Source organism: Callorhinchus milii, unplaced genomic scaffold (assembly GCF_018977255.1).
Source record: "Callorhinchus milii isolate IMCB2004 unplaced genomic scaffold, IMCB_Cmil_1.0 Scaffold17, whole genome shotgun sequence".
Taxonomy (NCBI): domain Eukaryota; kingdom Metazoa; phylum Chordata; class Chondrichthyes; order Chimaeriformes; family Callorhinchidae; genus Callorhinchus; species Callorhinchus milii.
The window spans coordinates 6629565-6642725 of NW_024704758.1; the positions used below are offsets into that span (position 1 = coordinate 6629565).

Genomic DNA, 13161 nt, shown 5'->3' on the forward strand with positions numbered 1-13161 from the left:
GTTGTTGTTGTTTTAATCGTTTTCCATCCCCAGTTTATTTCCCCCTTTTTTTTTTTGCCTCGTGTATTTTTATTTTCAATTTCTTTAAGCAGAAGACAGTTGGACTCGCAGCGAGCCACCCTGCCAAACATCTGCCGAATCAGCAGAAAATAAACCAGCCAGAAAATTCCCAGCGTTTTTAAGCACGCTGCCCCCCCTCGGGGGAAGTGGGGCCCCTTCTCTAACATGTTAAACATGAACAGATGGGAGGAGGAGTTTGCAAAGCTTACTGGGGGGGGGAGAGAGAGCTGGGGGGGTGGGGGAGTGGAGTGGGATTGATTCGAAGAGCCGGCATGGACTCGATGGGCGGAATGGCCTCCTTCTGTGCTGTACTAATTCTATGCTTCTGCGGATTCTCTGAGATGGCTTTGTTTTACTGCACAAAAAACAGTCAGCAGTGAATAACACTTCCCTTTGGGGGTTGTTGAATGGCTTGTACATGGTGTGTGTGTGTGTGTGTGTAACAGACAGGAATAACCTCACTGAGCCAGCTTATAACTGAGTCAGTGTCTTGTGTCTCTGAGCCTGAGCTGAGCACGGGATGGCCATGCAGACTGCATGCATGCATGCATGTGAGTATCCCGGGAGGGAGGGAGGGAGGGAGGGAGGGAGGGGAAAAGGGAATGGGGGGGTGGAATAAAATAAGTGTCTCACACGAGCTCTGGTCCTGACAGCGCTTCCCCTGGAATGTTTGAGCTGCTGTAGAGCTGAGAGCGACAGTGAGCGCAGCCAATGCCTGAGATGCCCGGGTAGAGGGGGTAGGGGGTGGGTGGGTGGGTTGGTGGGTGGTAGTGGCTGGAAAACCTTCCAATCCTCAAAAAAAAAGGACGGCAAACACCTGGAGCTGAAATGAAGCAGGTGTGGGAAGCGGAGTCGAATCGGATCAGGTCATCACAGCAGCAATGATGCTTTCCCAGCAGTTGCTGCAGCGCCTACAGGACGCGTCTCTGCCCCGGGTCTGCGGGGTCCTGGCTCTCCTCTCTCTGCTGCTGACGCTGGGGGTCTCCCTGGTCCGCCACCTCCTGAAGCAGAGACGACCCCCTGGTTTCCCCCCCGGACCCACCCCCCTGCCCTTCATCGGCAACGTCCTGTCGCTGGTCAGTGAGCCCCACGTCTTCATGAAGAAGCAGAGCGAGACTCACGGGCAGGTAAGAAAGAGCCTCAATAGTAGTAGTAGTGGTAGTAATTATTATTATTGTTATTGTTGTTGTTAAAATCAATCACTGTTGTTAATGATAAGGTTCCGCCGCCGTTCAGGGTTTCCGAGACGCGGTCCCGGGGTGAAGGGCGCTACGCGAAGGCAAGTTTTGCTGCTGCTGAGGTACTAACGATCCTCTCGCCTTGTTGAGGCGGCGCCTGACCGTCTCGTCGAGACGTCTCAAAGCGCTTTGCAAGATGTGCGGCGAAGCGGATGGCGCCTGTGTGTTTTGTGGGCGAACGCGGCATGCGGTTTGCGCACAGCAGCGGCCCACAAAACAGCCGCGGAGTGAGTGCGATCAATTTTATTTGGGGTGGTGGGGCGGGTGGATTTGTTTTGTTGGCCAGGAGACTTTTGGAACGGTACTACATCTGTGATATTAATCATATTAATCATCTCCTAGTAACTGGAGGCTGCGATGCATTTGTAACCTACACTCGGTACTGTACACCTTAACTTGGTATACTTTTAACTTTTTCACAGCAAATGTTCTACTGGTTATTAAGAAGCAGTTTTCATTGTGATCAATAATGCTTGATTCAGAAGCCGAGCTGCTGGAGCCTCATTTCATAGCGAACTCTGTTTCAATAAAACGCTCCACGGGAAGGACCTTTGTACTTTACCTATCGTGTTGGCAGAGAAATGATCAGGTCCATGTATTTCCCGCTCATTACTTGATGTTCCATTCACACTGTAGCTTCAGTGATGTTTAGCTTGGAATCAAAGCTGAAAGTGCAGTATAAATAGGCTTACGTTTTAGGGAGCATGGATTCCGCACCGAGCTCCTGAAACCCCCTCAGGAACTGAATCCAACACACCAGATGCAGCATAAAATGGTCCTATTGCAGGATTGAACAACAAGTTCACGTAATATAATGTTTCAGAGCTGTCCTTTGAATGAGACGTTAAACTGAAGCCTCAGGTGGAGACTTAAGCTCAAGTGGATGTTAGGACCCATGGCGCTATTTGGAAAGAGAAGGGAGTTTCTCTCAGGTCAAATTGGTCATGGCTGTTTGTGAGACATTTGCAGGGCACAAATCGCCTGCCTACAAATACAGTCACTTCACAGTAAAACCTTGTGAAGTACTTTGAGGCACTTTCTTGACGAATAAAGTGTCATATCAAATGCAAGAATTCTCATTATTAAGCAGAAAGTGTTTGGTGCATTATTTTAAAATTTCAAGGGAGAGGGAGCAAAAGTTATCTGGAAATTGTTTGATTTGTACCAGTGCACATTAGACTGCAAGTCTGCTTAGTTCCAACTCAAATGTAGCTCTGACTACTCCATTCCCTGTGGTAGCTCCATAAAACGAGACTTCTCTCGTTTGAGACGTCTCAAAGCACTTCACAGAATAAGTGGATTTACTGTATTGTAACTGGGTCATCATTTACCTATATTTCATGTTTTTAAACTCAAAGATCAAATAGATTACAATGATACATTTAGCTGAAGAATTATAATAATCCTTGCATTTGATATAGCGCTTCTCATTTCTTCTAGACATCTCAAAGCGCTTAATATTATTCCTTCAATAATATTCGGTTGTTAAGTGGTGCTCACATTCTACAGAAACACTCTGGAAACTTTTCTTGGTTTGCTGATGTCAGGCTAAATACCAACTTGCATTTATACGTCGCCAAGCCAGGGAAGAGAGGGGAGGTTACTGTTGGCACAGTCGAAGAGGAAAGTCTTCTGATACGATCTGAAGATGGGCAAGGAGCTGGCAAGGCAGAGGGGTTGAGGCAGAGCGTCCCAGACTTTTGGAGCGTAGTGGCTGAAAGCACAGAACGCCTGTTTGAGGTGTTTAAAACTCTAAAGCATGCCACAACTATGTGTAAAGACAAACCCAACCGCAACAACTTGTGTTTTGGAAAATTTCCCAGTAGCATAGTGTAGAAAAGTTCATCACAGAGCATTTACCGTTGCAAGCAAGGTTTGTAGCGATTGCAATGTTTGGGACCAGGCAAGGTCCACCTGAATAGTTTCACTATAAAAAATGTACACTTTACTTCAAATTGGAGCATTAGAGTGGGAGTGAAAGAAATAACTCTTGCACCTTCTGTTAGTCATGAGACTAAATTTCACATTGCCACGTGAAAGTAAACTACAATAAACCAGCAAAGGCTCATGGAGCAGACTAATCGCACAATTCACGACAGATTAACCCATGTTATCCGTAATTGCACCGATACGGATTATGTTTCCACTAAGTATACGTTACCTGCTGCTAATGTTGCCTGCTTGTTTTACAGATTTTCAGCCTTGATCTAGGTGGCATATCAACGGTTATCGTTAATGGTTATGATGCAGTCAAAGAATGTCTCATTCGCCAGAGTGATATTTTTGTAGATAGACCATCGCTGCCTCTCTTCGTCAAGTTGACAAACATGGGAGGTAATTTGGGGTGTTTATTGTTTTTTTTAAAAAAAATGTATAAATCAAATGCTTGTTGGGATTCTTTTTCAAAAACTCTCATCCACATGTGAGAGTTTTACTAACGGAGCCAAGCTGGTAGATATAACAGCGTAAGATATTAATTGGGTGAGAACAGTTTCTGCTCACCTGTAGTGCAGCGGGATTCCTTAACGTCCACCTGAATAGCCAAAGAGAATCTTGGTTTAATTTCTCATCCAAAGGATGTTGCCAACAACTCCTGTGCCCTCCAGTACCATCCTGAACTGTAAGCTCAAATCCTTAAGTGGGGTTTGAACCTGCGAGGCAGAGATGGACTTCGATAGCATGGCTGTAAACCTCCCCTTCCCCCCAAATACTGAATCAAATACCACACTTTAGACTTGTCAATGCCATAGATTAACACTGTAAACATATTTTTGTTTGATGGTCGTCTTTCTAGGGCTGCTGAACTGCAAATATGGTCGTGGTTGGACTGAGCATCGCAAGCTCACTGTGAACTGCTTTCGATGTTTTGGACCCGGGCAAAAGAGCTTTGAAAACAAAATCGCTGAAGAATGCATGTTCTTTTTGGATGCTGTTGACACATACAAAGGGAAGCCATTTGATGCCAAGCTCCTGGTAACTAATGCGGTCTCCAACATTACAAATCTGATCATCTTTGGAGAGCGTTTTACCTATGATGATACAGAGTATCAGCATATGATGGAGATATTCAGTGAAAACATTGAACTAGCAGCCAGTGCCTGGGCATTCCTTTATAATGCTTTCCCTTGGATTGGCCTCCTGCCATTTGGAGATCATCAGCGTTTGTTCAAAAATGCAGCACAAGTATATGACTTTTTGCTAAAGATTATACAACGGTTTTCAGAGAACAGAACCCCTCAAAACCCCCGCCATCTGATTGATTCATATTTGGATGAACTGGAAAAAAACACAAATGATCTTGAAACATCCTTTACAATGGAAAATTTAATTTTTACTGTAGGAGAAATTATAATAGCTGGAACAGAGACCACAACTAATGCGCTAAGGTGGGCCATCTTATATGTGGCACTCTACCCAAACATTCAAGGTGAGACAATGGCCTTTGAAATGTACTGTCTTTCTACATAATATACATTAAAAAATTTCAGACTTTTAATTTAAAGAAAATTCTTTACGGATTTCTTTCCCGGCTTGTTCCGTTGAGAAAAAGTTTTATGTTTACATTAAGAATTCAAATGATCATAAATCTAAACTTGCTTGCTGCCAGTGACATTAACGGCTTTGCTGGCAACATATAGCTTTTGCTCGGTTTTATTACTGCAGAATTAGCAAATTTCATCTTTGTCCTAGTGAAAGAATTGAAGAGAAATTTGTCTCAAATTAAATCCCAATAAATTGCATGTTACATTGAAATAAATTAGGAATACTCAATGCAGATTGCAAGTAATGTTTCAGGCAGTGCAGACTCTCTATCTTTTGCAGAAAAGAAACACCTGTTAATGTTGCAAGTGGTATGCAGAGTATGTTGGATGACAACATCCTTTGAGTTCCTTTGTAATTCAACAATTAAAAGCCACCAAAATTGCAGGTCAGCATAACTTTGCCCCATATACTGAAAGGGAGTGGAATAAAGGAAATACTGATTCCGACACAGGTTAAATTCCTTGCAAATCTATAATGTATGAATGAAAGAGGATTAGACAGTAGTTCAATTGCAGGATTCTGCCAACTGAGAAAGTACTGAAGGTTTGATGTTGTAGATTGTGTTAGTAAATCACTAACTGTTTCTCTTTGCTCTGCACAGGAAAAGTACATCAGGAAATTGATGCTGTTGTGGGGCAAAACCAAATGCCTTCACTGGATCACAAGTCGCAGATGCCATACACAGAGGCAGTACTGCACGAAGTCCTTAGATTTTGCAACATAGCTCCACTTGGGATTTTCCGTGCAACTACCAAGGACTCGACTGTCCGAGGTTATTCTATTCCCAAGGGAACTATGGTTATAACAAATCTTTACTCTGTGCACTTTGACGAAAAATACTGGAGTAACCCCGAAATATTTTGTCCTGAGCGATTTCTGGACAGCAATGGGCAATTTGTGAAGAAGGAAGCGTTTGTCCCATTTTCTCTTGGTAAGTATAGCCTTTGCAGTTCTTTAAAGCCATGTTGCATTGGGAGCAAATGAGCCAGAGCGAGATGAACTAAGATTGTACTCTGTACGTGAAGATCATAGAATCATACAGCACAGAAGGAGACCATTCAGCCCATCGTGTCCGTGCCGGCTCTATCCAAAACTATCCCACGCTCCCCCCATAGCTCTGCAAATATATCCTCCCCAACTAATTATCTAAGATGTTCCAAGCTTTCATACAAAATACTTTTTTAGTGAACATTGCTAACTTTAAACTTGTGCAGTAAATGGATGACCAAATTAATTACTCTATTCCCAGTTTTGTATTGAATTCTGACTAATACAATATGGTATACAGTGTTGTTAGGTCTTGTAGAAAGCAGGAGTGCTCCTTCCTTGGGTGGTGAATTCCTTCTGTAATGTGGTAATGATTAAGCGGGGAGGGGGGTGGCTTTGCAGGAGTTTTATCAGGAGAACTACAAAACCCTGAACTAAAGTAGAGACTGCTTGAACATTCTCACTATATTGGATGGATAATGTTCTCAGAACCAGAAGAACCCCATGCAACTCTTCCTTATCACTCTACCTTCAAGTAACTAAATAGCTTGTGTATAACAATCCTGGAAAATGGATGCAATTTATTTAGCTGTATTCTCGAGCGCTTTGAATATTTCAACACAGAGCCTGAAACTTCACTCAATAAAGCAGTACGAAACAGTTATCCTACGTGAAAGGAACTGAATAAGAGATGTGATACAATTCAAAGTTTTACCTCCGAAACTCTGCGATTGAGTTGCTGTCAGGATAGGACTAAATGTATTGCAGAATAACAGAAGGGGAACGATGCTGCAGAGAATTCATAGCCATAAAGAAAATTGTAAGGAATTTAACATTGTCTTTTAAACAGGACGAAGGCATTGTCTTGGCGAACAACTTGCAAGGATCGAACTCTTCCTTTTCTTCACGGCCTTGTTACAAAGATTTCATCTTCATTTTCCACCCGGGACCATTCCAAACCTAAAAGCAAAACTGGGAATGACATTGCAACCTCATCCATACCTTGTCGCAGCTGAAAGACGCTGAGAAAAGAATAAATCTACATCACAAGTGCTCTCATTATCTTCCTAATGTGTGTGGGGAAGGCAGATCAAAATGTCTGGGTGCAACCAAATCTTCAGATTTTGTTTGATAACCCTGTTCTTTGATAAATCTATATTGCTCAATCCATGCAAGGGAGGATGGCACATTTTCTGTTAACTATTTTTTACAGTTACTTCAGAGATCCGCATCCCATTTTGGTCTGCGTAGGGAAATAACTTTGAGCCAAGGTTTGTGCCCAGGTTTTTTTTTTGCATTTTGTTTCTCTCTCCCCCCTCACTATATTATCTGACTCCAGGACCTTTCATATTTGTGACACCAGATGATCACGTTGTAAGACTGTAACCAGTCACAAGGAGCATACAAAAGTGGCTGTGAATAATTGCATCTGTTTTCTAAAGATTTCTGCCCTTGCATCCTTGGCCCCCAGTTTTCTTACATTTTGGTGCTGGTCAGGATTCCTGTTTTGTCCAGCTGTCACATCAGAATCCTTGCAGAGCCACAGGTACAGAGAGGTTTTTTTTCCCCTCCAAAGGCAAAGTATATTAAATCAAGGGATCCCAGGGGATGTCTGAGCATAATATGATTTGTTGATAAATAGTAGCATAGATAACTCTATGGGACTGGTGTATACATTAACTTATCACTAACTTATTTTAAAGGAAATTACCAATTGTGTATGCTCCTTGACTCAACATGATTTATAACCTATTTATATGTAGACTTCTTATAATACAATTATTTATATCAAATATCGTACTGTGTTTTCATAGCACTGTTGGAAATGTCATGCACTTAAGTAAGGAAATAAAAACATTTTCATGACGTGCGGCTTTCACTCGTGCTTCACAGAGATTATCAGGATTGTATTACACTACACTTGGTCTGATCTATTAGTAATTTAGTTTCAATCCCTCCAACCTCTGCGGGCCGATCCCTGAGTACACTCTGCACACAATGCATCAAAAGAAACAAGACACATGTCAGCTCTCTTAATTCACTTAACCATCCCAATCTAAACATCCCAGCAATTTCGCTCTTGCACGAACATACATACAAAAACATTTCTACTTGGATAAAATGCTTGAGAACAACGGGATGAATCAGCACCTTCAAGGGGATGAAGGGATGAAAACTGAAAGGAAGAAATGCAAGGGGAAACACATAAATGAAAACCTACTGGCCTAACAGTTCAAGTTCACCCTAATAGCAAACCCTTTTCCTAATGAAGCAAAATGAGAATTCCCAGTCTTATTTTATTGATATTCTCCAAGAAGCCAATGTCTCAAATTTCTAAATGTAGCTACACAGTACACTTGGTCTGATCACTGGGGACTCACTGCTTGAAGCAGTGGATGAATCAGATCGTGTAGCTGTATTCAAGAGAAAGCTAGATCTTCACGAGAGGGAATAGAAAGGTATATGAGAGAGTAAGGAGTAGGTAGAGACTTGTGCGGAGTGTAAACATCAGCATGTACAGGTTGGGCCAACTGGCCTGTTTCCGTGTACATTCTTTGTCTTTCTGTTCCTATTTTCAGAGTTGTTGGTTCTTAATTCCTTTTTCAAGTTGCAACATCTTCTGTTGCAGGCCAGCACATTACAGCTGATCATGAGAATGCCATTGCTGCAAAACCTTAATTTATAACGTGGCTTAATCAATCCTTTTCTCAATATCTTCAGATTTTAGACAAACAGCACAATGTTCTTTATAACTGATAAAGTACCGGAATAATCAGCGGAGGCTTCGAATTCCTAAGGGCACAATAACAAAGTGCAGCACACGTATTTTTTAACACAACAGTACTTTCAGACTTTTTTGCCTTCATCCATTAACACCAAATATGTTCCAAATTTTGTTTGGGGTTAATTTTGATCACCAAAACCGCAGTCCTGCCCTTTAACAAGTTACACTTGGGGAAACTAGTTCAGCAATTTAAAATGTCATTCAATTCCTAACTGCAGTTGAAAATCTTTCTCCCTGGGCAAAAAACAGAAGTTCAGCGTGCACACACACACACATGTACGTACTTACATATACACACACACGCACTCGCTCGCTCACTCACTTCATTAAATATTTCCCAGCACCTTTCTTTCCTGAGTGGCAGCCACTTGTCTGTAACATCGCCATCTCCTGACACTTGGCTGTGCAGTATTCCAGTGTGTGGGAACCTAGAGCAGGATTCTGGCCAAATCTGAAACAACTTCCAGAGATGATGAGTCTCTACATGTAGGAATTAAGAATAGGAAACACATGTTCTTCATGGATGAGATAGATTTCTATCAACTAACCCCTGAGCAAATTCTAAGAGGTGTTAGTCGATTCATTGCTTACCATAATCAAACCAGTGTGAGGCACCAATAAACAAGGCAAACAGGATGCTAGGCTATTATTGGCAAATCGGTCGAGTTAAATTCCCCAGAAATCATACTCAAGCTATACAGTGTTTTAGTCAGGCTGGGCCTGGAGGACTGCATACAATTCTGGTGACCGCAACTTACGAGGGTTACATAGGCCCCAGAGGCAGTGAAAAGGAGTGGAACGAGGATGTTCCCCAGTGTTAAGAGAAATGAGTCATGAACGATTAGATAAACTGAGGCACTTGAGTACTGAATAGAGACGTCTCAGAGGAGGCCCCATGGAGGTATAAAAGATTTTAAATGGGATTGAGAGCATGAACCCAGAGCCATGCATTCTTAAGAGGGATTTCTTCTATTGCTCAAATCCTTCACTTATCTAACTGTAAAGGAGTCATTTATATGATGAGTTTGATCACCCCAATCCTCAAGGATTCTCCAACCCTGGTAGGAAAAAAAATGCTTATTCACTGAAGCAAATAACCTCGAACTTTCTTCCCAGTGTGAAAATGTGTGATTAATGTAAAACATCTTACAAAAGTAAGGAAGGCTGCTTTGCACAAAAGATAGTGGCCAAGGCAGGCTTGATGAGAGCAATACAAACCAGGTTGGCCAAAGCTAATCATGTCTTTTTGTGAAATGGTGGAAGAAAAACCTCAAAGAACACACCTCATTGTTGTGACAAATACAGAAATTTTATAACATGTCTTTCTATCCCCCCCCCACTGTTTTTTTGTAATACTCAGAAATCAGGCAAACACCTGATCAAAATGAAAAAAGCAGAGACTAGTGAGCCAGTGGTTTGGTGATGAAAGCTTAAGCCGTAAAAGCGCGCAGATTGTAGTAAGGAATGACTTATGGACCCAAGGAGAGTCATAAGGTCTTGGAAAAGAATGAGACCGGAAATAAAATGATAAAGAGAAAGACAGCGGAAAACTGTACAGCACGGTCCAGAACATGGTTTATATACCACCTCAGGGGAGGAGGGTCAGTGGAAAGAGGAGGAAAGTAAGATGACCTGAATACACAATGTGCTAATATCTTATTGGCCCGGACTACCAATATCCTGGTTCTAGGTGATCATGCATAAATTAAGAATTGAAGTAAAATTGTATAATTCCAATTGCAAAGCAATGTCATGTTTGTTGAATAAGTGGGGGGGAAAAAAAAGGTTAAAAAATATATTGGCGTGTTGTCATAACCAATATCCATAATCCGAAACATATCCCTGTACAATGAATGAATTCCAACAGTGTACTGTTTAATAAACATAGGTGTTGTACAAGCCCTAAACTATGAGTTGCTTGAGAAGGGAGGGAAACAAATTTTAAAAAANCATAAAAGGGCAAATAAAAATGAAAGCAAAAGGACACAAAAATTCTCTTTACAGAGTTAAAAAAATATACATTTCCAAATCCAGAACCACTGTAGGAAACACGAGGTAAGATAAAGATCCAAAAATTATTGTATTTAAAAAGGCAGTGACATAACCACTGGAAAAGCAGTATTTTAAAATGCATTTAAAACATCGACAAGAGTTACTAATTTGTAGAGTTTGCAAAATTGCTCAACTATTGATCAATATAAAAAGGAAAAGATGTAGCAGTTTTCTGTATTAAAATATTCTCTGAACAAAAGAAAGTGTCTGGTCATATTTTAAAAATAAGTATTTAACCACAATTAAGACTCAAAATGATCAAACACCAAGGCTGTTTACAGGAGAGACACTGGTACTAAAATACAACTGTCCTATGCTACAACAAACTGATATATAAAATAAAACATGAGTATTTTAATGGAATAAATTACATACAGTATATGCTATACGAGGTGTTCAATTTTTTAGCATTTAGTGCACAGCTAACACAACAAGATTTGGCAACCAAGTTTGGAGCATTCAGTTTGCTTACTTTTCCTTCTTTATCAGTCAAGTACAGTACCATTATACAGTACCTCCCATTATTCCATGAGTATTATCAGTCACTGGGGTGGGTTCAGCCAGCTTTATATCATGCATGTTTGCAGTACACTGACTTAAGAATTCTGATCCATTACAGACAGTAGAACAAAGAGCTTGGCATTCGCTGTACAAACCATACGAAATTTGTAGTTTAGTAAGTTAATATTGTGAGTAGCTGTGAAAAGGCACACAAACAAGTTTTGCAGAAAGTAAGGAACCATAAGATGCTTTTGTGCCCTTTGGAGGCCTTATTCCTGCTTACAGTGGCGGATAGAAAAAAACTCTAGGATCTTATGGTAATTACAATTCTATTTACAACACGAACAATTCTAGGTATATAAAATGCATTCTGATACAATCCATTATTAATAAAAACATTTTCAAAATGCATTAATTCTTTCGGGTATGTGTGCAGAATTGAAAACACTTGTTTGGTAATAAAAGGTGCACAACTGTTTCACTAGCAATTTTGTACAGTCCGCATAAGAAAGTTACATACCTGCAGCCTAAACTAACTTACAAATATTGTGTAAGAGCTGTACATGCATTTTCTTTGCAACCACCTTTACATTGGATTGGTTCGCAGATAAATAGTTCAATGCCCTTGTGGAATGTCTAGAATTTCTACTGTGAAAAAAACAGAACTACATATTACAATATATGCCACACTTCATTATATTGAAAACATAATGTGCAAGTGTGATATTGTTTTAAGGTATATTGATTGCAATACACGGTAGGTTTTCAGCATTGTGATGTGCAATAACCAACTTATTACTGGCAATATAGATATACAGTGAGGAAGTTTTGTGCATGGTATGTGACATGAAAGAACAGTTGAATTTTCCAAACCAAAAGAGACTTAAAACAAGGTATTTACTGTGTTAGTTTTTTTTTCAAACTTCCACAACTTCAATGGCATTGCTTCACGTATCTTAGCGTGGATCCTGAGTTGCAGTGGACAAAACATTTACCATTAGAAATCCCTTCATAGTTAATATCACTTCCCTGTTCCATTAAAAGAACAATTCTATGGGATGTTTGGGCAAGCTGAAATGCTTGGGCACTGTGCATTTCTGATCACTTTCAGCACAAAAACAAGGTAAAACCAAACAAGGCAAATTATACACAACATTAAAAAGCATCAGAAAAATGATGCAGCTGGAATTTTCAGTCACTCTAACAAACGTTCTTTTCGGTCGTCCTGCAAAGAGTCGAGGATTCTGTGTCTTTTACCTGCGTTAATGCAGATACTTTTCAAAAACAAAACAAAACAGGGGTCCTTATTAGCTCTGAACTGCAGTGCTCAGTTTTGAGTTCGTACAGGCACAATCTGCAATTTTCAAGTCCGCCTTACACAAATGCTGGATACCTGATGCATGCTTTAAATCCACCTTCCTCCTGACTAATAGAAAATGGGAAATTTACAGTTCACTTTGGTAACAGTAGTTGCTAAGGTGAAATTACTGCAACACCCTCCAGTGGAAACTAAGCACGTCCTATTCTGCAAGGCAGCAGCAACGCAAAACACTTGGACACCAAGGGGCACAAAGGGATTTGTTTCATGTGTACAAATTTGAATCTTTCCATGGGGGTGAAAGTGCAGAGGAGCGGGATCTTGCTGAGTGCGAGAATCCTCTCACAGTATTAAGGCCTTTTAACATAGAAGTGTAGCAGTCTCTGGTGTCAGCACAGTGAGGCTTTAGTATGTTTGTTTAGCACTGTATGTTCCCTTCTCAGCATCGCTTCTCCTCCTCTTCATCAGCTTCTTCAATGACCTGGATTTCATCCGACGTTTGAGGTAAGGGTAAGTTTTCTGTTTGCTGTATATTGAGCTCCACCTTTCGTTGCTGTTCCTGCTCCTCCTCTTCAATTACCTTCTTCCACAACTTGTGATTTTCTGTTAGGTGGTGCATGATCGGGCAGAAGATCCTCCGTCGACGTTTCCTCTTCCTCCTCTGGCCTGGAAAAGGA

At 40.9% G+C, this 13161-nt stretch overlaps 2 protein-coding genes across 3 annotated transcripts in view; one reads left to right on the forward strand and one right to left on the reverse strand.

Moving 5' to 3' along the window:
- Positions 1-944: 944 nt before the first annotated feature.
- Positions 945-6854, forward strand: LOC103175087 (vitamin D 25-hydroxylase). Its single transcript, XM_007887850.2, has 5 exons — positions 945-1187; positions 3491-3632; positions 4093-4725; positions 5443-5772; positions 6679-6854. Exons 1-5 carry the CDS (start codon positions 945-947, stop codon positions 6852-6854), a joined length of 1524 nt encoding a protein of 507 aa, XP_007886041.2.
- Positions 6855-10879: 4025 nt separating this feature from the next.
- pde3b (phosphodiesterase 3B) overlaps positions 10880-13161 on the reverse strand; it is a 112577-nt gene continuing 110295 nt past the window's right edge. For both annotated transcript variants that reach the window (XM_007887531.2, XM_007887530.2), the window contains exon 16: positions 10880-13150. In XM_007887531.2, the coding sequence (XP_007885722.1) occupies positions 12924-13150 (227 nt within the window). In that variant the 3' untranslated portion in view covers positions 10880-12923. The remainder of the gene's footprint in view (positions 13151-13161) is intronic.

Bases quoted from the DNA above. Each gene is read 5' to 3' on its own strand.
- LOC103175087 (XM_007887850.2), top strand. From the start codon at position 945: ATGCTTTCCCAGCAGTTGCTGCAGCGCCTACAGGACGCGTCTCTGCCC. The intron at 3,633-4,092 runs GTAATTTGGGGT...TCGTCTTTCTAG, and splicing joins CAAGTTGACAAACATGGGAG to GGCTGCTGAACTGCAAATAT. The intron at 5,773-6,678 runs GTAAGTATAGCC...TCTTTTAAACAG, and splicing joins GTTTGTCCCATTTTCTCTTG to GACGAAGGCATTGTCTTGGC.